The sequence below is a fragment of the Nerophis lumbriciformis genome, linkage group LG02, assembly GCF_033978685.3.
Source record: "Nerophis lumbriciformis linkage group LG02, RoL_Nlum_v2.1, whole genome shotgun sequence".
Classification (NCBI taxonomy): Eukaryota; Metazoa; Chordata; class Actinopteri; order Syngnathiformes; family Syngnathidae; genus Nerophis; species Nerophis lumbriciformis.
The window spans coordinates 23,539,855-23,566,550 of record NC_084549.2 but is presented as its reverse complement, the minus strand read 5'-3'; the positions used below and the strand labels follow the sequence as shown (position 1 = coordinate 23,566,550).

General features: G+C 40.1%; 1 protein-coding gene across 2 annotated transcripts in view; it reads left to right on the top strand.

Moving 5' to 3' along the window:
* wdr27 (WD repeat domain 27) overlaps positions 1-26,306 on the top strand; it is a 75,115-nt gene extending 48,809 nt beyond the window's left edge. For both annotated transcript variants that reach the window (XM_061959045.1, XM_061959033.1), the window contains exon 24: positions 25,610-26,306. In XM_061959045.1, the coding sequence (XP_061815029.1) occupies positions 25,610-25,714 (105 nt within the window). In that variant the 3' untranslated portion in view covers positions 25,715-26,306. The remainder of the gene's footprint in view (positions 1-25,609) is intronic.
* Positions 26,307-26,696: the final 390 nt, after the last annotated feature.

Genomic DNA, 26,696 nt, shown 5'->3' with positions numbered 1-26,696 from the left:
GACAAAATAATAGAATGAAAAATGACACAATATGTTACTGCATATGTCAGCAGACTAAATTAGGAGCCTTTGTTTGCTTACTTACTAATAAAAGACAAGTTGTCTTGTTTGTTCACTATTTTATTTAAGGACAAACTTGCAGTAGGTTTTTGTTAAAATAAAGCCAATAATGCAATTTTTTGTGGTATTTAGAAAAGTATCGAAAAGTAACAAAAAGTATCGAAATAATTGTGGTACCGGTACCAAAATATTGGTATCGGGACAACACTAAGTACAGCTCGTCAGTAAACTAATTTTCCTGGAACATACCTCTGCAAAAGTAGACACATTTTAAAATACTCTTTATTGCGATTTGCCCACTGTCCCATGAGACTGGTTGTCTTTTAAGAATGAAAGACACCTGTTTCAAATCTCTAGGTCAGTTTTTTGTAACACCACCTTAACACACAATGCTACATTCACATTCCCCAGTGGAAAGTTTGATCCATGGCCACCAGTTGGCTGAGTTACAAAGATCTGTAGAGTTAGGAGACACACTTAATCAGTCAGTGCTTTCTTGCTCTCGGTCAGAACTCCTGCTTAATTTATTTTGCAGTCCTAGCAGAAAATCAACAGATATTGGCACCAATGTTCCACGCAGGTGTCAGGCAGATGGACTAAACATGATGTGTGGTTATTAATATTATAAAGAATACCATCTTTATTTAACCAAACTATTTATTTAGAGTATTGTTCTAGCAATTAACTAAGTCATGCAATTAGATAAAAAGTATTTTTAATGTACTTGTCATGTTTAAAGAAATGTCTCACTAAAAATGGCTCCATGTGCCAATGATATGTGATGATAGAAATAATTTATACAAAAACAATCACATGAGCAGCCTAAATGGCTAAAGCGAAGATATGCACGCACTCACATGAGCTCACCCAACCTTCATAAGATTGTGTCGACACTTGTACTGCTAGTAAAGCTTACATTCTTGATTGACTACTCATCCAATATAACTTTTTCATAAACAAATCAAGTTGAAAGGTGAAGGTTAAAATAATGTTCCCCTCGTTGCACCTCAACTCTATTCTATTGAACAGCAAATTAGCATTGTTTGATAACATGAATGAAACTCACTCATGTGCAAAACTCCACCAAGGCTCAACCGTTAGGATGGCAGGTAGGCCATTTCCTGGTTCATGGAGAATATTGTAAGACGCTTAAACATATACCTGGTATTCCAACACGTGACATCTTCCCGGAAGTGAAAACCAGTGGTGGTTGGGTCAAGGAAATTGGTATAAAAGACTCTCCCGGATAAATATACATAGTTTTTGCTCGGGTAAGGATAATAATAATAATAATAACTGGGATTTATATAGCGCTTTTCTAAGTACCCAATGCATTTCATGATTTAACTTTGCGTCTAAGATGCCATGTTTGCTGCTATTGCACACGCTATTTACAAGTAGCGTGCTTTTGTTCGTCTTTATCAAAATATAACTATTGATAGATAAAATAGGGGTTTGCAATGGGAGACCCTCTATCAGGAATAATGAGCAGTTTCTTCATGGAAGACCTGGAAACCACCGCCATCAATACAGCACCCATACACTGCAGACCCACCTTCTGGAGAAGATACGTGGATGACATTTTGTAGAAAATAAAAGTGGGACACACACATTATTTTACAGACCACCTCAACAGTATTGACAAGAATGGAAACATCAAATTCACACATGAAGAGGAAATGAACAGGACCATAACTTTTTTGGACATGAAAATCCACCGCAAAGATGACGGCAGTCAAAACATTACTGTTCATCGAAAACCGACACACACCGACCAATATCTACTCTGGATCTCCGAACATCCCACAGCACACAAACTATCATTCGTGAGAACACTCTATGAATGGGCCAACATCATAACAGAAGAACAAGATAGAAAAAAGGAGAGAAACACATCAAAAATGCACTGCCAATATCCAACCTGGGCCATCAAAAAATGGTAACAACAAGTAAAAAACAAGGAAAAGAAAACAAAGAAGAAACCCAAAGAAAAATCTTAAATAAAGAACAAAGAGGTCATAACCTTACCATACAATAGAGGAATAACTGAACCAATACAGCGGGTCATGAAAACACACAAGATAAACACTACAGTTAAACCTCACACAAAAACAAGACAGTTACTTATATTCAAAATACAAAATAGAACAAGACAAGAAATGCAAATATAAATTACGAAATCCTGTGTAAATCATACATCGCAGAAACAAGGAGCACATTCAACACAAGGTAGAAAGAACATCAGAAAGAATGCGAAAAAGACAACTGGAAGGTTTACAAGAAGCCTAGGACAAAAATCCGAACAGGAAATCTTAAAATCACCCATATCAGATCATTGCAAAATAAATAACCACATCATGGACTGGGACAACAGCAAAATCATCGGGACAGAAAGTAACAAATTCAAACGATGGATTAAGGAGGCGATCGAACTAAGGAAGCGGCCGAAGGAAACCATCAATCGGGATGAGGGAGCATTGGTAGCCAACCAGGTAGACTTGACAGGTCTGCCTGGTTGGCCACGCCTATAAGAACAGCTGAAAGGCAACACGTCACAGTGGTCAGGTGACGCTTCTGAAGACTGCAGATGAGAGTCGAAACATGTCAGGTAAAAATTCCATCTAATATACCGAAAATATGGTCTGATTACAAGAAAATTTTAAAGAGTATATGAATAAGAAGACATAATAAACCTTTTTGAGCAAAATAGATGTCAACATTGTGTATGTGCTTAAAGCTTAATATATGATTGCTGCCTTTGGTGAAAGCTTAAAGGGGAACTGCACTTTTTTTTTAATTTTACCTATTGTTCACAATCCCTATAAGAGACAAGAAGACAAAAAAGTTCCACGTTTTGCAGCTTCGATTCACTTTCACCTCTCTTAGCTTCCGTCTGCTCCAACGTCTCACTCTACCTTCGTACCGGCAGTGGATAATCTTCCATAAATTCAGACTCAAAAAGATAAGGTTGTGAATGCTCATCTGTCCAAAAATAGTCTTTGTTTGTTTGTTACCGAATCTGCCATGATTAAAACACACTCGCGTGTTTGTATCCGGAAGAGGTCGTTGCCAGAAGTCGGACATGCGCTGCTATGGAAACAGAAATAAATGCGCCGAAAATCTTGTTCCGGAAATGATTAAAATGACTAAAATACGGTAAATATTATACATATTACATATTGCTATGAACGTTTCTGTTACTACATTATATACATACGTTCAGTGTGTGTACAAAACGTTGATGGAGGGCTTTAAAGTTGTTTTAGAAAGCTTTGAATGCTACAACGGTGACTCTCATTAGCCGCATCTTCCAAGCGTTTTTATCATCTTTAAGATCACCACCGTGCTGCCTGACGTGTGTTCTTGTCTCTCAAAATTATTGTGAAGTGAATGATAGGCAAAATTTAAAAAAAAAAAAGTGCAGTTCCCCTTTAACTCTTTTGGGTTTTGCTCACTTTTGCTTTCTTTTATTTTGATTTTGATTTTATTTAGGTGCTTTACGAAACACTCGTGCCAAACATGTGTTTAAGAAATACAAGTAATATCAAGATAATACTTAAATGGGAAATAATAAGCGTTAAAAGTATATCAAACAAACTTTTAACAAAGTGATCACTGCAAAGTCATGCATTCTTCGACTCTGCTCCCTTGGACTAGAGTGTGTGCTGCTTTTCTCGTCGTTGTTTCCACAAATCTTGCACTTTTCCATCCTTTTTGATAACCTCTCGAGGGACTCTTAAGAAACGTTTATCCTTTCCACGATTTGAACGTTTTTTAAAAATTTGTAGCCCGAATACAACATTGTCTTTAAAATGTTAAAACAGATTTGACACTGCATCATATTGATGGTCATTTCAAATATTTTACCAAAAACGCTTTACCCTATCTTAAGAAATAATACTGCTCTGGTATTATGTCTTGTTAGATATTTGTGTTGATCAGCAGGTACTGTATATATTTTTGTGTGTTACTTATCATTACTACTGCAGTTACAAAGATTGTCCCCTTAGACCAGGGATATTCAACTAAATTGTTTTGGGGGCCACATTTACAGAAAGCTAAGAATTTCTCCTTTCACTATTATTTGTACTTTGTATATTTCGGAGAACCAGTGTCCTCTACAGTAGACATATGATTTTGGTCTATTTATTTTTTTATCAGAGTTACAGGAGCGCTCTGCTTTTTTTAAGGATTTAGCTAGTCAAAGCTAATATGGAAATGGAACCTTGAGTCATTGAGGAACACTACTAGTATGACTAAAGAAGTTGAACAAGTGAATTCTGACTGCGTCTGAAGTGAACAAGCTACAGCAACAACTTAGTTACGTATGTAAATTACATACCGGGAAAAGAATTGTTGCTGCCAAAAACGGAGAGGACCAAAGGGTTGCCTTAAGGAATGCCTCAGATATGTAAATCCCTAGTTTGGACCCCAGTGTTCTGCGTATGTTTGCCAGCAAGGTTAAAATGTCAATGCAAGGATCTGCCAAAGTGTTTACAGTGGTCCAAGTTCCTCTAAACCATGGGTGTCAAACTCTGGCCCGCGGGCCAAATGTGGCCCGCCGTGTAATTTCACTTGGCCCTTGAGGCAATATCAAATTAACATTAGAGCTGGCCCGCCGGCATTATACAGCGGCGGTGCTGCTGTTACACCGCATTCACCGTTAATACTCATACTTGCCATCCCTCCCGATTTTCCCGGGAGACTCCCAAATTTCAGTGCCCCTCCTGAAAATCTCCCGGGGCAACCATTCTCCCGAATTTCTCCCGATTTCCACCCGGACAACATTATTGGGGGTGTGCCTTAAAGGCACTGCCTTCAACGTCCTCTACAACCTGTCGTCACGTCCGCTTTCCCTCCATACAAACTGCGTGCGGGCCCAGTCACATAATATATGCGGCTTTTACACACACACAAGTGAATGCAATCCATACTTTGTCAACAGCCATACAGGTCACACTGAGGGTGGCCGTATAAACAACTTTAACACTGTTACAAATATGCGCCACACTGTGAACCCACACCAAACAAGAATGACAAACACATTTCGGGAGAACATCCGCACCGTAACACAACATAAAAACAACAGAACAAATACCCAGAACCCCTTGCAGCGCTAACTCTTCCGGGACGCTACAATATACACCCCCGCTACCACCAAACTCCGCCCCCGCCCACCAAGTTAATATTGATATTTACGTCAGAAGGCTGCAAATAGAAGAGTCATTAAATTTTTATTTAAATTGTATTTAATATACCATTGATGTTTTTTCGTTTGTTTTTTGAAAGTTGATTTTGCACTATTAAGTTATATAAGCGTTGCTGATATAACTGTGTTAAAGCAAATCAGTGTAGCAAACTGAGCAATAATTAACATTTTATTCATGCACTTTTTCTTGCTACTTCAAGGCTTGAATGTTTGATTCATTCATTATTGTTATTTTCTTTTCAAATGTATTACTAGAGTGTGGAAAACGTTTATTTTGATATTTACCTCAGAAGGCTGCAAATAGAAAAGAGGAATTACATTTTTATCTACATTTTATTTGATATGCCATTGATATTTTTTAATTATTATTATTTGAAACTCGATTTTGCATGTCACTATAAAGTTATATAAGCCTTGCTTGTTCAATATTCAATGCAAAACTTGTTTGGGTCCCTACTAAAAGGTTCATTTGTTCAACCTTGGCCCGCAGCTTTGTTAAGTTTTAAATTTTGGCCCACTCTGTATTTGAGTTTGACACCCCTGCTCTAAACAACAGGAGAACTCTGTTTTTTTCGGAATTTCCTGCAAATATGTTTGTCTACCAAATCTTGAACTGAACTCCAGTGTGGTGTCATTCAATCAATTAATCAATATCCTTTATTCAACCAGGTAAAAAACTTGTTGAGAATAATATCTCTTTTTTAAGAGAGGCCTGGCCAAGAGGGCAGCAAAACAAAGTTACAGAAATGCAAATAACAACAATAAAACAAAACAACAGCAGTTAAAAATACAAACAACTTACGACATCAACACAAAAAAACATGCAATACGTAAAACTAATTTATAATGTTGTGGCAGAAAACAATCTAAAAACAAGTATAGTGCCCAATAGAATGGTTTCTCGTTCCTTTAAAATGGACTGTAATTGCCCCAAAATGACCAGTTCAGGTAGCCTCGGATCCTTCTGTAAGTCATTGCTGGACCAGGGAGCAACATATCTGAAGCCTTTTTTTTAACCAAGATTTGTGTTGGCTCTAAGAACCAACATACTAAGGATGTCCTGTAACTGTAGGCTGTATTGACTGGAATATATACACATATTAGAACGAAAATAGGTTGATAAAAAACATCCATTGGGAAAATCTGTGAAAATCTGTGGAAAGACAAAGATGGACAGTTAGCCGTTGCATACAAAGTGCAATGGTGGACAATAAAACGTGAGACACAGTGACATAGGATATGCAGTTTTTTTCAAATAAGTGTCGGGTGCATTCATATTACCGGGGTGGATTTGGTTCCCGGGTCACCAGTCGAATAGCACTGACTTAGACACTTTTTAGCAGAGACTTTTTCTGCAATTAATTGCAAAGTTGAGAATGAAGTAGCTCCTTGTTATCGTAGTCTTTCCTCTCCTTGTGTTTATAGTCAAAGAAAAAACACAAGTCGTCTCATGAACACTATCATAGTCTTATGGAACATCTGCAATGACTTAGTGATACTTGTACAATACAGGACAACAACCTGTGATCCCCTTCCTTTTTTATGTCACATGTTGCTCATATTTATTACTGTGAGAACCTTCCAAAGCAAGGCCCATCCAGACAGATAATACAATGCATATTTTCCACTCATTTACCACTCATGTTTTCCATCCTAATACTCAAAAGACCATCAAGGCTGGCCGATCCACGTCTGTGGTTCATTCCGTTAGGTTTATCCTGCTACTTAACGCTGTAATGAGAGATCCCAAACTTTTTACTGTCACTTCACTTAGTTGTCTCGTAAAATCTTTGGGATTTCACGTGGCATACCTTTTGGGGGGGGGGGGGGGGGGGGGTTCAGCTTCTCTCTCGTTGGATCCGAATCCGTAAGCAGGAGTGTTGACTTGTAAAGTATTTTGACACATGCAAGAGAAGTTATTGTTGTTCCTTTCCATTTGTGTGATAGAAATATACCTTTCCAATGCAAGCTATGCCTGAAAACCAGGGTTGTGCAACACATGCAGTACCTGCAGTCACTCCCTCCTACAGTATGTGTTATGGTATTTTAAGAGCTTGAGTATCATATGTAAAGGCAAAGCAAAAATATTATAGCTAGCCTGAGGGAAATCAACAGTCAGCTCTGGGAAGCAGGTTACTGGGTCAGACGAGGGAAATATGCACAGTTGGTCTGCACTTTATTTGGGTTAGCGTGATAGCTGTGTTTTCTAGACCCAACCTGTTGATAGCTCTTCTCATGTTGTTCCACACCAGCGATGGAAAACATCTTAATTACATTAAACATCTATACAATAGGTTGAAAGGAGTTGCAGTCTGTTTTTAGTCACATCTGATGCAGTCTACCAACTTTCTGTCTTTTCTTTTGACCTGAAAAAAAGCCTTTTTTTGGATAGTGATAAAAGATATGGGAAAAAAATAGCCTCCCTTTAAATTCTATTTAATTTTAGCGTTTATGAATTTGCATCAAAATAATTTCCAAGTTTAACATCAACTACAATTACAAATAAAAATGCTTCTTTTTCAAAAGCATTGAAAGTTTGTACACTTTGAAGATAAATGTAGTATTTTTGAGTACAACTCCAAAATTTGCGGGTTCTGAAAAAATGGATTCAAAATCGTGATTCTTATTTATTACCGTTAACATTTTTCAAAAATCCCTCCATCCATCCATGTTCTACCGCTTGTCCCTCTCGGGGTCGCGAGGGACTGGAGCCTGTCCAAGCTGCATTCAGGCGGAAGGCAGGGTACACCATGAACAAGTAGTTGGCAATGAATTTATTGGCTGATTGGCTTACGCACTGTGCATATACGTCATATGTCAGCAGCTTAGAGGAGATTTTGTAACATGTAACCTGGTTTGTAATTGTTTTATTGTAGTTTATATACCAAATGATATGTGAAAATAGATATGAATCAAGAATCGGGTTAAATCGAATATAGATTCTGAGTTGAATTGCCATTCCAAGAATGGGAATCAAATTGAATCATGTAGATGTAAGATTCACATTATTAAATTATCATAAAATGTTATGTTTATTTGTCATGTTGCTTTTTATATCAGAAATACACATTTGTTTCAAATTCAATTAGAACATATTTCATATATTTTTTTACATACACTATATTGCCAAAAGTATTTGGCCACCTGCCTTGACTGAAGTTGAAGTGCAATCCCATTTCTAACCCATAGGGTTCAATATGATGTCGGTCCACCTTTTGCAGCTATTACAGCTTCAACTCTTCTGAGAAGGCTATTGGATATTTCTTATTGCCGAGAGCTCAAACCACTCGTAAACGTTTTTGTGTGTCTGTATGCGGAGTAAAACTATGGAACAAACTGGACTTACAACACAAGCAATGCCAAACTATTAATCGATTTAAACTATTATACAAACATGGGGTCTGGTTCAAATATAGAGCTGAGGGTCTTTAATTTGAACTGCTGCTGTACTCTCAACTCAAAGTGTTAACATGTGCTCAATGTTTCCTTACCATTATTGCTATGTTGTCTATTACCATTGTTGGCATTTTGTCTATTACCATTGTTGGTATATTCATTGTTCCTACATTGTTGATACAAATTATTGTTACAGTGTAATAATTATTGTTACCTGTGGTAATGCCACTATGATACAACATCTATATTATAATCCTTGAACAAAGTAACAGTGAACTCATGTGAATAATCACTGAATGGAGAACTGGGGGTGGGATTAAATAAATGATCTTCTTCCCACTCCCTTTCAGGCAAAACTGGACAATCATGCATTACATACTATACATTACCTTTTGCACTATCCATCCATCCATTTTCTACCGCTTATTCCCTTCGGGATCGCGGGGGGTGCTGGAGCCTATCTCAGCTACAATCGGGCGGAAGGCGGGGTACACCCTGGACAAGTCCCCAACTCATCACAGGGCCAACACAGATAGACAGACAACATTCACACTCACATTCACACACTAGGGCCAATTTAGTGTTGCCAATCAACCTTCTATATTAATTAATATTATTATGTGTTGTCAACTTTGTACTTTTTTATGTCATTGCTTGAAATAAATAAATAAATGAAAAAAAATGAAAAAAGGCTGTCTACAAGGTTGCGGAGAGTGTTTATAGGAATGTTCGACCATTCTTCCAAAAGCGCATTGGTGAGGTCACACACTGATGTTGGTCGAAAAGGCCTGGCTCTCAGTCTCTGTTCTAATTCATCCCAAAGGTGTTCTGTCGGGTTCAGATCAGGACTTTGTGCAGGCCAGTCAAGTTCATCCACACCAGACTCTGTCATCCATGTCTTTATGGACCTTGTTTTGTGCACTGGTGCACAGTCATGTTGGAAGAGGAAGGGGGCAGCTCCAAACTGTTCCCACATGGTTGGGAGCATAGAATTGTCCAAAAAGTTTTGGTATCCTGGAGCATTCAAAGTTCCTTTTACTGGAACTAAGGGGCCCAGCCCAACTTTTGACAAACAACTCCACACCATAATTCCTCCTCCACCAAATTTCACATTTGGCACAATGCAGTCCGAAATGTAGCGTTCTCCTGTCAACCTCCAAACCCAGACTCGTCCATCAGATTGCCAAATGGAAAAGCGTGATTCATCACTCCAGAGAACGGGTCTCCACTGCTCTAGAGTCCAGTGGCGACTTGCTTTACACCACGGCATCCAACGCTTTGCATTGGACTTGGTGATGTATGGCTTAGATGCAATCATCGACCAAAAAAAAGCTGAAAAATGGGGAGACTGTCATATTATTACAACTACACTTTAAGATCAAAGTTTATTTATACATTTCTACAATCACTGTTATGTTTTACTTATGAAATATTTTTATAGAAATAATTACAACTGAAAAAAAAGATAAAAGATTGGTAATTTTGAATTAAGCAACTTTAGGAGAGGCAGGAAGGTGCATTAGAGTCTTACAATAATGGGATGTGAACAGATGGAGCACAGGCAGGAGGAGCTCAATGCATTATGGGAAATCCCCAGACAGTGTAGGCCTACAGCAGAATAACTAACGGATGATTCAGGACAAGCCTGAGCCAGCTCTAGCGCTATCTAAGCTTTCCATCATGCAAACATAGAACACTTTTGTTTTAAATGACACACTTACATATTTCCTATTCATATTTTCCTTGTTTAAGTGGAAAGAGGTTTATTGATCCATTCCCAGATTCAGCAAAAAGTTGGCAAAATAAAAAGTTAACACATAAGGGATGAATACAAACAAAGAGCCAATGTAAAAATATTTTGATATCAACTACAAAATATTACAAAATGACAGAGGAGTGTGTTTTTTTAATATATTGGCAGACTTTAGTAGACGTGTCCCATGCTACATTTATTGTAACATTTATATAAGTTGGAACCTCTCAGAACGATGATGAACATTTACAAGTCAAGAGACATCCAATAAACCAGACCTGGCAATTTGTGGTCATACTGTTGAATGCATCTAGTTATGTGTTTTCATTCATTCCCGTTTCTACACATGGTTTCACAAATACACTAAAATGTGTTTTGGCACCTGCGGCGCAGGTAGAAACACCAGCATCTAGGGCTAGTCAAGTTTTCATAGACCACTATAGCGAAAATGAGAAGTCTATCTTTAAGCAAAACATAGAAAACTAATCTGTCCCCACAGTTTAACTTTTATAATGGAAGTAAACGTTTTGACCATTTAGGCCAGTGGTGACCAAAAGCAGGTGAGGCATAGATGCCTTTGGAGTTGTTGTTTTTTAAACTTAAATTCATATGCTATAATTATTGTTAATACAGGTTTCACATTAAAATAACTAGAAAAATACAGGAAAACATTGTTATCAAACTTTTTGGTCCCATTTGCATTAATAAATTAAATAAATTATTTGGAGTGTTTCTCACCTTTCTGTATGCCTCTCTGAATCAGCACTATCTATCCGCCATGAAAACATACTTATATGCAGTGTTGGGTTAGTTACTGAAAACCAGTAACTAGTTACAGATACTAGTTACTTTATTTCAAAAATAACTCAGTTACTAACTCAGTTACTTACACCAAAAAGTAATGCGTTACTGTGAAAAGTAACTATTTAGTTACTTCTTCTACTTTTTTTTTAAGCTCCCATTAATGCCCTTTTAGCCTTCATTTCAGTACTGTTATTGCACTGGAGAATAATGCAATCTGTTGATCAACTTGACATGCATTTGCATCACTGAGCTCTGCTAAGCAATGTGCTCTACATACAACACACAAAGACAAAGATATGTTTCAAAGGGCCAATTTATTTCAGGCCAGAACAAATTGACAAAACTATTTTAAATAGCTGCAACATAACTTACGTAAGTAACAAACAGCATAATAACAACATAATTGTAAACCTGGCTTCACCTAAGGAAGGCACACGTGACATACACAAAGCCTAACCAGTCAGATTTGAATTGTTGTTTTGGGCAGTAGACGGGATCTGTGATCCAAGACACAACTTACATTTAACTAAAATGTTCTTTTCTTTGTGCTTGACAAAAGAAAAGAAGTGAGAATATCTCACACTTGCCAACCCTCACGAATTTCAGTGCCTCTCCCCAGGACAACCATTTTCCCAAATTTCTCCCGATTTCCAGCCGGACTTAAGGCACGCCCCCTCCAGGTCCGTGCGGACCTGAGTGAGGACAGCCTGTCGTCACGTCCGCTTGGCCAACCAAAAAGTAACCACAGAACACTTTAGTGTTCTGTGGTTACTTTTTGGTTGGCCAACGGTTTACGTTGTATTGCACACCCCCCTCCCCCCCTCCCCTTCCCACACACACACACAGAGCGCAGAGGAAGAATCAGAAGCACGTCACTGCTTCGCTGCAATAAAACACACTCAGATCTTCTGTTTCTAGCCGATACTACATATAAAATAACGTAAAATAACGCAGTAACGCATCATGTAGTAACGGTAACTGAGTTACTGAATATAAAAAATAACGTGTTAGATTACTAGTTACCGCCGAAACTAACGGCGTTACTTTGTAACGCATTAGTCCCAACACTGCTTATATGATCACATTCATTTTGTTTAAAAGTCCAGTTCAGAGAAGTATTTGATCTTGGATATACTCTTTAATCCTCCTTATTGGCAGACACATTAATTACATTACATTAAATTTCATTCAAAGAAGTAAAACAAAGTTTTTTCATCTGACAAACACAAGCCTAAACTCTGGCTTCCTTTATTACAAATGCCATGTGTGTTGTTTGAAAACAATGCTGTTTCCGCTGTTTAAACATTGTCGAGACATGCGTTTGCTAGATCGATCTCCCCCTCTTTTCCTAATACGGCGAGTCAGAGTACTGCTTAGGCATTGGAGGACCTACGCCTGCAGCTTCTCTTTTCTCTATTTTAGTGTCCGTATATGAAGAATAATCATGCCACACTAACATTAAAAAAATCAAATAGGCTGTAGATTTAGACTACAAATTAATGGTGTGAAAATGTATCTGCAAACATTATTGGAGCAACATTGTGCACGTAGACCAGCAGTAAGCAACTCCCTCTTGCTCTTTCTCTTACATACACACAAGTAAGGAGTTGAAGCCTCATGCACGGTTTGTGTGCAAATTTAGTGGTTTTTTATCATGAAAATGTTAAAAAGTGATTTTAATCATACAGAAAATACATTTATAACACAGTTTAATGGACTTGTTATTGTTATATATACTTGTTGTGTAGTTATATTCATTTATTTATATTTTTCCGTCATGACAATTGAAACTCCGCCTCACCGGCCTACCCTGACCGCACGTCCCTGCTTCAAGCCCAACATAATGTTTGCTAGCTTGGCCAAGTCCACACGAACATGGATATTTTTAAAAATTCACATTTCCCTCACGACAGGGATTAAATAAATCTCCATCCACAGGAGTGGAGTTTAAAAAAAATGTCTGTCCACATGAAGAAATATTGATTGTTTTTCATTATTTAGAATGCACAGATAAGAGAAATTAAGAGTGCAGTTCCCATTTAACATGTCTACTACTGTACATGACTGATAAGTAAAAGTAACTGTTGTGTGAGGGCAGTACTTGTCATTACATGACAAATAAATTAACAGGTGCTTACTGGGGACAACCGCCAATCTCTACATATTTTTGTAGAGTTTCAGCATCATTTGACCCAGACGTGTCTAAATCATTGCTTCATTCACTTTTAATGCAATTTTAAAAGTGTTGTCCTTCAAGATGGGTGAGCCGATACACACTATTGTTCCATTCAACGTGGCTCGAATATCCCCTATTAACCCCTCACGAGGAATGTTACATGGTAGATATTGAGTATGTTTCACATTTATATTTGCCATGATTATGTATAGAGCCATCAGATAATCAGGCCTTGGTTGGAAGGGTTGAAAAGGGGTCATAATCAGGGCTGATTATCTTTATATGTGTAAGAAGAGCGTATAAACAAACCAAATATGCAGACACTTTATGTCTGCTTTGAAATGCACACATGTGTACTTTGGAGAGAGATATGGAAGGAAACAGCCATACTATTAAAAGTGTTGACAGTCTTTTGATGAAGGGCGAATATTTTGGCCTATCGTGCTTCAATTACTTGGGACCTCGTTTGCACCTCGTGTTAGCTGCAGGAGTGCAGAGCTGTGACCGCTTACTGACACCAGCAGCTGTCTCTGAATCTTGACAACTTCTATTGCCCCCTTCAACTTGGAAGACGGAATGAATCATCCCACTGGTTCTTGTCTCCAAGGGTCCACATGTATCATCCTTGCTCTTTCCAGCCTGGAAAAAAAAAAACCTGGCGTCTTACTTGACTTTTTCTTTCACTGTCATTTCATTTTCGCCTAGTTGGCATTTAAAACTGTTCCCACTACTTTGTCCCTATTCTTTTTATTGTAATGCCCCCAGAAAGGTCTCCACTTGACGGTCAGACAGCAAACACAACGGCGTCTCCTCTAGAATGTCACATCCGAGTGAGAGTCAGACAGAACTGAGACAGAACTTCTCTTAGAACTGCAGGCACATGTCCAGTAGAGCTGGAACAGCAATGCACAGGAAGCTGACATTCTCTCCAAGTCCAAAATCTTATTAGGACATCTGGATAGACCTACAGGAAGTGGATATGGAGTTCAGTATTCACTATGGACAAGAGCATTTTTGTGGTCAGAAGTCACTGATGTTGGACCTGGTTGAGCCTGACATGGCTCACAATCCTTGTTGAAGTTCATCACAAGGGTGTTTAATGGAGCTGAGGTCAGGGTTGTCAAGTCGGGGTGGAACCAAATATTATTATTGCGACGTGTTGTATTGTTAGATCTCACGCTGATTCCTTTATGTTCTGCCAAAAATGTGTATCTAAAACACCAATGAAAACTTGTTTTATTACATTGTGTTTTTAACCTTTGGCTGCTCCGCTACAGGCCGTTCTTTGAGCGAAATAATTTATATTTTTTGATAAACCGAGTGCCGACAAACTTCAATTAAGTTGCCATTGAACTATGAATTCAATGTTGCACATTCTGAAGGTCTGAAGTCCATTACATTTTAAACTTTTCAGACCTGAAGTGGAAGTGCCATATCAGGAGGTTGGCGTGTTTAAAGTTGTACGCCGTTTTAAGTTTTTATGCCACGTCTTAAATCTCATGCACACTCGGGTACAAGAACTTGACGACAGTTCCAAGATTTTTTAGTTGAAGGAAAAATCTGTTTGCAGCAAGTTGGTTATTACATCAGAGTAGACGTGGTCGGGTGAGCCGGTTGCGTAATCTGAGAATTTTGGCCAAGAGGTGACTGTACCAACTTGATATTCATGGATAATTTTATTTTCAAAAAAAACTTTTTATAGTATCACACACACAATATAATTTTAAAAGCCTCTAAACGGGATAAATAAGACCCATTCAAACACATTCAAAACATGAAAGGGGGCCGACTCATCCATCCATCCATCCATCTTCTTCCGCTTATCCGAGGTCGGGTCGCGGGGGCAGCAGCTTAAGCAGGGAAGCCCAGACTTCCCTCTCCCCAACCACTTCGTCCAGCTCCTCCCGGGGGATCCCGAGGCGTTCCCAGGCCAGCCGGGAGAGATAGTCTTCCCAGCGTGTCCTGGGTCTTCCCCGTGGCCTCCTACCGGTCGGACGTGCCCGAAACACCTTCCTAGGGAGGCGTTCGGGTGGCATCCTGACCAGATGCCCGAACCACCTCATCTGGCTCCTCTCGATGTGGAGGAGCAGCGGCTTTACTTTGAGCTCCCCCCGAATGACAGAGCTTCTCACCCTATCTCTAAGGGAGAGCCCTGCCACTCGGCGGAGGAAACTCATTTCGGCCGCTTGTACCCGTGATCTTGTCCTTTCGGTCATGACCCAAAGCTCATGACCATAGGTGAGGATGGGAACGTAGATCGACCGGTAAATCGAGAGCTTTGCCTTCCGGCTCAGCTCCTTCTTCACCACAACGGATCGATACAGCGTCCGCATTACTGAAGATGCCGCACCGATCCACCTGTCGATCTCACGATCCACTCTTCCCCCACTCGTGAACAAGACTTCGAGGTACTTGAACTCCTCCACTTGGGGAAAGATCTCCTCCCCAACCCGGAGATGGCACTTCACCCTTTTCCGGGAGAGAACCATGGACTCGGACTTGGAGGTGCTGATTCCCATCCCAGTCGCTTCACACTCGGCTGCGAACCGATCCAGCGAGAGCTGAAGATCTTGGCCAGAGGAAGCCATCAGGACCACATCATCTGCAAATAGCAAAGACCTAATCCTGCAGCCACCAAACCAGATCCCCTCAACGCCCTGACTGCGTCTAGAAATTCTGTCCATAAAGGTTATGAACAGAATCGGTGACAAAGGGCAGCCTTGGCGGAGTCCAACCCTCACTGGAAACGTGTCCGACTTACTGCCGGCAATGCGGACCAAGCTCTGGCACTGATTATACAGGGAGCGAACTGCCACAATAAGACAGTCCATTACCCCATACTCTCTGAGCACTCCCCACAGGACTTCCCGGGGTACACGGTCGAATGCCTTCTCCAAGTCCACAAAGCACATGTGGACTGGTTGGGCAAACTCCCATGCACCCTCAATGACCCTGCCGAGAGTATAGAGCTGGTCCACAGTTCCACGACCAGGACGAAAACCACACTGTTCCTCCTGAATCTGAGGTTCGACTATCCGGCGTAGCCTCCTCTCCAGTACACCTGAATAGACCTTACCGGGAAGGCTGAGGAGTGTGATCCCACGATAGTTGGAACACACCCTCCGGTTCCCCTTCTTAAAGAGAGGAACCACCACCCCGGTCTGCCAATCCAGAGGTACCGCCCCCGATGTCCACGCGATGTTGCAGAGTCTTGTCAACCAAGACAGCCCCACAACATCCAGAGCCTTAAGGAACTCCGGGCGGATCTCATCCACCCCCGGGGCCTTGCCACCGAGGAGCTTTTTAACAACCTCGGCAACCTCAGCCCCAGAAATAGGAGAGCCCACCACAGATTCCCCAGGCCCTGCTTCCTCATAGGAAGACGTGCTGGTAGGATTGAGGAGGTCTTCAAAGTATTCCCTCCACCGATCCACAACATCCGCAGTCGAGGTTAGCAGAGCACCATCCCCACCATACACAGTGTTGACACTACATTGCTTCCCCTTCCTGAGGCGGCGGATGGTGGTCCAGAATTGCTTCGAAGCCGTCCGGAAGTCTTTTTCCATGGCCTCCCCGAACTCCTCCCATGTCCGAGTTTTTGCCTCCGCGACCGCTGAAGCCGCACACCGCTTGGCCTGTCGGTACCTGTCTGCTGCCTCAGGAGTCCCATGAGCCAAAAGAACCCGATAGGACTCCTTCTTCAGCCTGACGGCATCCCTCACCGCCGGCGTCCACCAACGGGTTCTAGGATTACCGCCACGACAGGCACCAACTACCTTGCGGCCACAGCTCCAATCGGCCGCCTCGACAACAGAGGTACGGAACATCGTCCACTCGGACTCAATGTCCAGCGCCTCCCTCGTGACATGTTCAAAGTTCTTCCGGAGGTGGGAATTGAAACTCTCTCTGACAGGAGACTCTGCCAGGCGTTCCCAGCAAACCCTCACAATGCGTTTGGGCCTGCCAGGTCTGTCCGGCATCCTCCCCCACCATCGCAGCCAACTCACCACCAGGTGGTGATCGGTAGAAAGCTCCGCCCCTCTCTTCACCCGAGTGTCCAAAACATGAGACCGCAAATCCGATGACACAACTACAAAGTCGATCATGGAACTGCGGCCTAGGGTGTCCTGGTGCCAAGTGCACATATGAACACCCTTATGTTTGAACATGGTGTTTGTTATCGACAATCTGTGACGAGCACAAAAGTCCAATAACAGAACACCACTCGGGTTCAGATCCGGGCGGCCATTCTTCCCAATCACACCTCTCCAGGTTTCACTGTCGCTGCCAACATGAGCGTTGAAGTCCCCCAGTAGAACGAGGGAATCACCCGGGGGAGCACTCTCCAGTACTCCCTCGAGTGAATCCAAAAAGGGTGGGTACTCTGAGCTGCCGTTTGGCGCGTAAACGCAAACAACAGTCAGGACCCGTCCCCCCACCCGAAGGCGGAGGGAAGCTACCCTCTCGTCCACCGGGTTGAACTCCAACGTGCAGGCTTTGAGCCGAGTGGCAACAAGAATTGCCACCCCAGCCCATCGCCTCTCACTGCCGGCAACGCCAGAGTGGAAGAGAGTCCAGCCCATCTCAAGAGAAGTGGTTCCAGAGCCCTTGCTGTGCATCAAAGTGAGTCCGACTATATCTAGCCGGAACTTCTCCACCTCACGCACTAGCTCAGGCTCCTTCCCCCCCAGCGAAGTGACGTTCCACGTCCCAAGAGCCAGCTTATGTAGCCGAGGATCGGACTGCCAAGCGCCCTGCCCTCGGCTGACGCCCAGCTCACACTGCACCCGACCTCTATGGCCCCTGCTATGGGTGGTGAGCCCATTGGAGGGGGGACCCACGTTGCCTCTTTGGGCTGTGCCCGGCCGGGCCCCATGGGGACAGGCCCGGCCACCAGGCGCTCGCCATCGTGCCCCACCTCCGGGCCTGGCTCCAGAGGGGGGCCCCGGTGACCCGACTCAGGGATATTTTATTTTTACAATGATTCGATCCGAAATGATTCAGTGAGTTGAAATCGATTAGGTGACTTTTTCGCAAAAAAAAATTAAACCAGTGTGACTGTGAAATAAATAATGGATATTGGACACTGCAGGGGACATTTCCTATAATCCTGTTATTTCTTGTAAGGGAATTAGGTATGAAATAATTATGGATACAACCAAGCAAGTAAACAATAATTAATGGCCAATCCATTCACAACTTATTTGAATACAGTGCAACCAACACTTGAGGTTGAATCAAAAAGGAAACACTTTCTACTCTCATTTTAATATTGAAGTACAGTAAAAGTACAACATTTTAACATCAGACTTTCATGCTACTTATGCTTTTGTTTTTCAACATTAAATAATACAACATTATTATAAAAAATAAAGTGCAACCAACATCTCTTCAGGTTGACTTAACAGTAGGTTTACCTGCTACATTTACTGTTGTTTTTTGACACTGAAATAATACAAATACAAAATACATTAATATAAAAAATTAAGTGCAACCAAATCTCTTTAGGTTAAATGAGCAGTGGTTTGACCTGCTTCTGCTCTCATTTTAATAAACAGTTACAGTAGCAGAGAAAAGCCACAACAAATACAAAATAACATAAAGCCATTACACAACAACTATAACCCAAAAACGACAATACAAAGACGGAAGAGATAGCGGAGACTTCCTGAGACGCAGATTTGAAAATGGAGTAATGAACTAAGTTGTAAAAGTAAGTGAAGTGTGACCACTTTTTCAGCCATTAATATTTTTACAATACTTTTTCAATAATACTAAAATATTATGTTCAAGAAGCTGGTCCGTAGCTGTAACTTGCTCTGCTGTCCCTTCTGTTGTGTGCTTTGTGGCTTAAAGTTGTGTTGTGGCTTTACAATATATTATTGTGGCTTTTTACACTGAAAGTTGTTGTGTTGTAATTTATTATATTGTCTTGTCGCGTCTATTTGCCATCCTTGTTTTGCAGACTCACGGCGATAACGCCACAGACGGGCAGACAGACTTGAATAACGTTTAATGTCCTTATCATTAAAAGTGTTAAACTTCATATAAAGTTTGTCGTTCTCAAATCCAATGTTTTCCTTTTTCTAGTATCGATAAAAGCAATCAATTAACTTTTAAAACGATGTTGGATCAATACCAATCTTACAGACGGCTAACTTGCCAAGCACAGATCGATGTAGTTGAATATAAGGAATATAAATCGATATATTGATTAATCATTACATACATTTATTTAATTTTCCTAATATTTTTTTTTAATTTAATGTGTTTCTGCAAGTTTTTCCTACATTACATAGACATTGGTATGTGTCCTAGATAATTTTTCTACCAGTGTATTGAGTACCTTGATATAATCGCTCCTGTTGTCAATTCCAGTTGATTAATGAGTAGGTTTGGATGTGAAGCTTCATACTTTGGCTTACATTACTTACCTGCAAATCAAAAAGGACTACCACAGAGCATTTGTATTCGTAGTTCCCAGGTTCATCAACAAATGATGTTGTTTCACCTGAGCTGGATGCTTGTTTCAACATTTTTGAGATAGAAAGTGTTTGGAAAAGAGCTGGACACAAGATGCGTGGAGACTGTCTATGGTCATTTAAAGGCCTACTAAAATGCGATTTTCTTATTTAAACGGGGATAGCAGGTCCATTCTATGTGTCATACTTGATCATTTCGTGATATTTCCATATTTTTGCTGAAAGGATTTAGTAGAAAACATCGACGATAAAGTTCGCAACTTTTGGTCGCTGATAAAAAAGCCTTGCCTGTACCGGAAGTAGCAGATGAGTAGCGTGACGTCACAGGTTGTGGAGCTCCTCACAGCTGCACATTGTTTACAATCATGGCCACCAGCAGCGAGAGCGATTCGGACCGAGAAAGCGACGATTTCCCCATTAATTTGAGCGAGGATGAAAGATTTGTGGATGAGGAAAGTGAGAGTGAAGGACTAGAGGGCAGTGGGAGCGATTCAGATAGGGAAGATGCTGTGAGAGGCGGGTGGGACCTGATATTCAGCTGGGAGTGACTAAAACAGTAAATAAACACAACACATACAGTATATATACTCTATTAGCCACAACACAACCAGGCTTATATTTAATATGCCACAAATTAATCCCGCATAACAAACACCTCCCCCAACCCGTCCATATAACCCGCCAATACAACTCAAACACCTGCACAACACACTCAATCCCACAGCCCAAAGTACCGTTCACCTCCCCAAAGTTCATATAGCACATATATTTCCCCAAAGTCCCGAAAGTTACGTACGTGACATGCAGATAGCGGCACGCACGTACGGGCAAGCGATCAAATGTTTGGAAGCCGCAGCTGCATGCGTACTCACGGTACCGTGTCTGCGTATCCAACTCAAAGTCCTCCTGGTAAGAGTCTCTGTTGTCCCAGTTCTCCACAGGCCAATGGTAAAGCTTGACTGTCATCTTTCGGGAATGTAAACAATGAAACATCGGCCGTGTTTGTGTTGCTGAAGTCGGCCGCAATACTCCGCTTCCCACCTACAGCTTTCTTCTTTGCTGTCTCCATTGTTCATTGAACAAATTGCAAAAGATTCACCAACACAGATGTCCAGAATACTGTGGAATTTTGCGATGAAAACAGACGACTTAATAGCTGGCCACCATGCTGTCCTCTACAATCCGTGACGTCACGCGCAGACGTCATCATACCGAGACGTTTTCAGCAGGATATTTCGCACGAAATTTAAAATTGCACTTTAGTAAGCTAACCTGGCCGTATTGGCACGTGTTGCAATGTTAAGATTTCATCATTGATATATAAACTATCAGACTGCGTGGTCGGTAGTAGTGGGTTTCAGTAGGCTTTTAAACAACTAACAATCAATATTTAGAATACATTGTTAACTTATTAGTTAAAACGAATGCTTTTTGATTTATTGTGATTAATTGCAGTAAGGTACTTGCGTGCATGAATTAGATTAACCTTAAAAAGACCCCACTATTTTGACACAAAGGCAATTTTACTTTGTAGAATTTCATTTTTTTACATGTTTTACTTTAATGCATGCCATTTATTTACAGTTATATCTAAAGTCCAGTCGGTTTGTATTTTGAATTGAAATTTACCAGCGAGTACACCAGTCGGAGTCTCTCGCTCAGCTTTGCGCTGGCGTATGCATTGACCTGATCACTGACACAAATGTTTTACGACCATTCGCATGAGTTAAAGCATTAACTTCTACAGCCCTGATCAAACTTCAAGGCCCCATTCTAGTTGCATGATTTTATGTTACACTCAACTATTCTTTCTGTGTGTGCACATTTTTGATACACTTCCCAGCAAGAGTGTGTATGTCCTGAAATGTACAGGACATCGCTTCCCAGCAAGAGGGTGAATGAACTGAGTGTACAGTTTGTATGTCTTTCGTATGCGCTCTCACACATTCAAGGAACGGTCCGTCACGTTTTTACCCAGTGTGCTGTGCTCGTCTCCTCGATGACTTACGACCCCGTCTTAGCTCTCATGTGCATGTCGCTTTCCGTCTCTGTTCTAGTGCAGAACATCCTGTTGTTTTGGCAAATCCATGTGATAATTTGAATAATTTGCAAAGCTAAACACATCATTCTTTATTCACTGAAAGCATCACCAGACGGACATTTTCTGTCATTGACGTTGCCAGTATTTAACACTATTTGCTGACACATTTGCCAACATTTGGATAGTGGCCATTGGAAAATTAAACCCACATTTTATCCTACGTTGAACTGTTGGTAAGCTGTTTTTTTCAGGGATATTGAGGCAGCTTGCCCAACAATAATTTAGTTTATGTAATATAGACTTTTTTTTACTTTGATTGATGACACAAAGCATGGCCTGAGTGCAAATACTAAAAAACATTGCAATGTCTTCACCTCATTTGTAAGGGTGTCTTGAAAATATATAAAAAAATATCTCACATGAGAAAAAAATATTCCTTGGAAGCGATGCCATCACTTGGAAAAGCTATATATCAGGCATTGGCTCAGCTTAATGCATAATGACTTCTGACCCTGCTTATAAATCTTTCTAAAGGGATCAAACCTATGCTCACTGTGTGTTTTTGTTTTAATGTTCAGAATTCATGGAAGTCGCACAGCTGGCAGCCCACAACGATCTCTCGCGTCCGACCTGTAAAAACAAAGTCGACCAGTTAGCCTCATTGAACAAACTTTACTTGTGCATGGTGGAATGAGTCGGGTACCAGATGTTTGTTTGCTAGTGTACCACTTTGAAGGATCTCAACACCTTGTTTGTGCTTCACCGGAGTGAGTGGCGTGTTGAGATTGTTGCTGTTCTTGTTAATGGAGCTGCTCTCTGACCCTCTTTAGTCTTTATCACATATTGCAGCAGCCCAGGGGCCCAAGCCAGACATGGAGGCATTTCTAGATTAAGGTCAATGAAAGGGAGGTCATGGTAAAAGAAGGCGACGTCAGGCAAATCTCAGTTTAGACTCAGGGGATACTTTTAAATCTGAGGTTCAAGCCAGGTGATGCACTCATGCTTTTTTTTTTTTTTTTTTTTTACTTTAGATTCATTTGCTCTAAACATTGTTAATTCAGGTCATTAAGACAATAACAAAAAAAAGAAGAGAATAATAACCTACTTTCATAACTTTGTTGTAAAAGTCCGATCCCCTTATGTCCAGTTTAGTTTTAAACTCGGATAAACAATCCTCCATGATGGCAGTCAGATTCATTCAATCATTCAGCAAAGCATTGAAACATCCTCTTTGCATTTGACTTGACAGTGACCAGTTCGCAATTGGGACTGTTTGGGTAGTTTAATAAAGTTCAAGAAAACAAGGTGCACGTGCTAGCTACGTACACCCCCCCTTTATGGTGACTCACTGTGTGGTGACTCAGAGTACTACAGCTGCTTTTTCTGTATATATAGTCCGATTCGCAAGAATAATGATGTCACACTTACATTAAATATTTACACAGGCTGTATATTCTACAGTGTAGAAAGTTATGGTGCACAAATTGTTCTGCTTAGATGCTGCCAAACACAAATAGCCGAACAGAAAGTACTGACTGCCAAAGGGACTCAGATACTCTTTTGCTTGTTTGCGAATTAAAAAAGAGACGGAATACTCACAAAAATATGGTTAAAGGATTCAATAAACTTTATTTTCATACCAGCACACATGAGACACATGAGATAGCATGAAATTCAGTACCCAAGGTCTCAGATATGGCCCAATAAGTATCACAAAAACAATGTTAATAATAATTTAAATAGACTAGAATAGAAATACAGTAGGTTATGGTTAAGGCATTAGTTCATTTTAAACATAAATACAATTACAATATGATACAATGCATCATATATTTCCAGTTTACAGCATGTCTGAAAATAAGTAGGAGGTAGCAGTGCTTATTTAATCCCACCCCTTTTGGTTTCATACCAATTACTAGCACATGTGTTTGTACTCAATCTGTAACAGAAAAATGAATAAATAAAATGAGTGAGTAAATAAATAAATAGGCAAATGAGTAAGTACAAATAAATACATAAATAAACAATAAATCAAGTTTTCATAAATAAATAGTTAAGTGATTCATGGTTTTTGTAATGAGATTAATAATATTTTGTTGTTGTTTTAATAAGGTTCAAGCTGTTTATTAGGATTATTCTTCTTTGTACTTTGTGAACACTTAGAGTTTGAACAGTTTCTTAAACTGGATCATATTAGTACTTTGTTTGACTTCTTTGCTTAATCCATTCCATTATTTAATTCCTCTACTGATATACTAAAGGTCTTAAGTGTTGCACATTTTGTCTAAAGTTATATTTCTCCTCTTTTGTTAAGAAGAATTGTTGTACATTCTTGGGTAGCAGGTAATAGTTATCTTTGTGCAAAATTTTAGCCGTTTGCAAATTCCCCAAATCAATGAATTTCAATATTTTTGATTCAATTAATAAAGGCTTTGAATGTTTTCGATTGCCAACGTTATGTATTATCCCTTATTGATCTTTTTTGTAACACAGTTTGTGAATGTAATGTAGTTTTTTAGCTATTTCCCCATATTTGTACAATAATAGATCCGATATGGTAACACTAGCGAGTGGTAGAGAATATGGAGTGATTTTTAGTCCAATACATATTTAGCATTATTCATTAGTGAAGTGATTCTCGCTACTGCATGTTGTATATTTTTATATGAGATTTACAGTTCATTTTATCGTCTATTATCACACTCAAAATGTTATTTATTTTCCCTTTCCAATGTCTACTTCGTCTATTTGTATTTGTGTTTGACTTTCTCTTCTGCTAATAGCCGAAAAGCATTATTCCAGTTATTCTGAGATTCAAAGATAGCCTGTTTTTGTCAAACCATCTTTTTAATTTGTTTATTTATTCTGTTGTTATTTGTATTAGCTTCTGTGTGTTCTCTTTTGAACAAAACACAGTTGTGTCTTCTGCGAATAATATTTACTTTAAGTCCTTTGTAATCTCAGGACATTCAATCGATGGCAAGTGGACTGTTTGGTTTGTCTTAGAAGACGTTTCGCCTCCCATCCGAGTAGGCTTCATCAGTTCATGCTCATAGACCTAAATTGGTCAGATATAGTCTATGCTGGAAAATTCACCCAATAAAATATGTTTTTTAATACTTTTCTGGGGGTTATTACATAACTACTAACCATGTGCACATTTTTCTTACTGGCCAGGAGAAGTAAGTGCACATATGTTTATACATCTAATATATAATAACGGTATATAATGCTCACAGTCACGCTGCTGCTTTCGCTCAGTGTTGAAGTGTAAGATCTGCTCTGCTGACTGTTAGAAATGAGGTAATGCTTCCTTTTTTTTTTTTTAAAGAAAAATTGCAGTGATTGCACAAACATGTGCCTCATCCACTTGTGTGTGTGTGTGTGTGTGTGTGTGTGTGTGTGTGTGTGTGTGTGTGTGTGTGTGTGTGTGTGTGTGTGTGTGTGTGTGTGTTTACACAGCCGTAAGCTATAGGAAAACTGCTGATTTTAGAAATGCATCATTATGATGCAAAATATACATATGGAAAATATAAAAAGCTTCCTGCATCCATCCCACTTATTTCACGGCACAAATGAGTTCTTATTCCAAATCAAAACAGCTTTTCTCTCATTGTTTACTGTGCATTAGATGGCTTTATTACAGTGGTACTTTTTAATTAAATATTGTTTTCTGTTTCTATTGTAGCTGCTGACTGGAACCCTAGATGGGAAGATAAGCCTGTTTGAGCCCAGCAGCGGGGTCCGTCTAACTCGTGACCCAACCTCTGCTGCACCTAACATGGTCATGTAATCACATTCACAAAGGCTTCTGCAACCACCAAGCTGCTCCAACCTGGCCAGTATTTATTTAATTTATTTACAGAAAGCAACACATAGTCTCGTATTACATATAATGCGTTCCCTTGTACATCTCGTTGTCAAAAATATTCACTCATGTAGCCCTGATTTGTGTATTTTTCTTTTTAAAACCAGGGTTTGATTGACTATTTTAGGTTTTCACTGGCCTCATTTAACTGTAATGTCTTGATATAATATTTCCTCAATTAGGCGTAATTACAGCAACATTAGCCAAAAACAAAGTTGCTCCCACCCGTTCACCCACATTCAGCGGTGGAGCAGGTCAAGGATCAAACTGATGTAGAACAGATGTAGAAGTATAGCACGGCTGGCTGTGATCACCACTTAGCACATGACGTCAACTGGGTGCAACCTGCGAGGCTGCCAGGCCCACAGATGCTGCTACTACTGCTCGTCACATTCAGCTCCCACTTGTATTTTCTCTCAGGCCAAACCAAAATGTCACACCTGCCTGCAAGGGTTCAGAATGGAAGTTAATGTGTTGCATTGTTGCTATGGTTTCTGATGGATATAAATAAAACACTGCCTGATTATGATTTCTTTACTACAGCATTATACAGTACATGTATTGCAATACTTAAAATCCTCTGTTTTTAACCACACAGAAGGCTGATTCTTGATGGCCTACATTGGATTAGTCCCATTTCATTGTCAGAGCAAGAACACTACATACGGGTGATCCTTGGGTTAGGAACAAGTTCGTTCCCACGACGTGTGTAAGTAAAATTTTACTGCAAGACTTAATCCCATTTTTGTTTGGATCGTTTTTTTAATTTTTATTTAATTGAAAAACGCAGAATTTATATTTTGCCGCGAAAATGAATGTGTGTGTGAATGTGTCTTTCGTAGAAACACCACAACACACTATGCTTAAGTGACAAATGAGATGGCAGCATAGGCAGAGTTGAGGATAA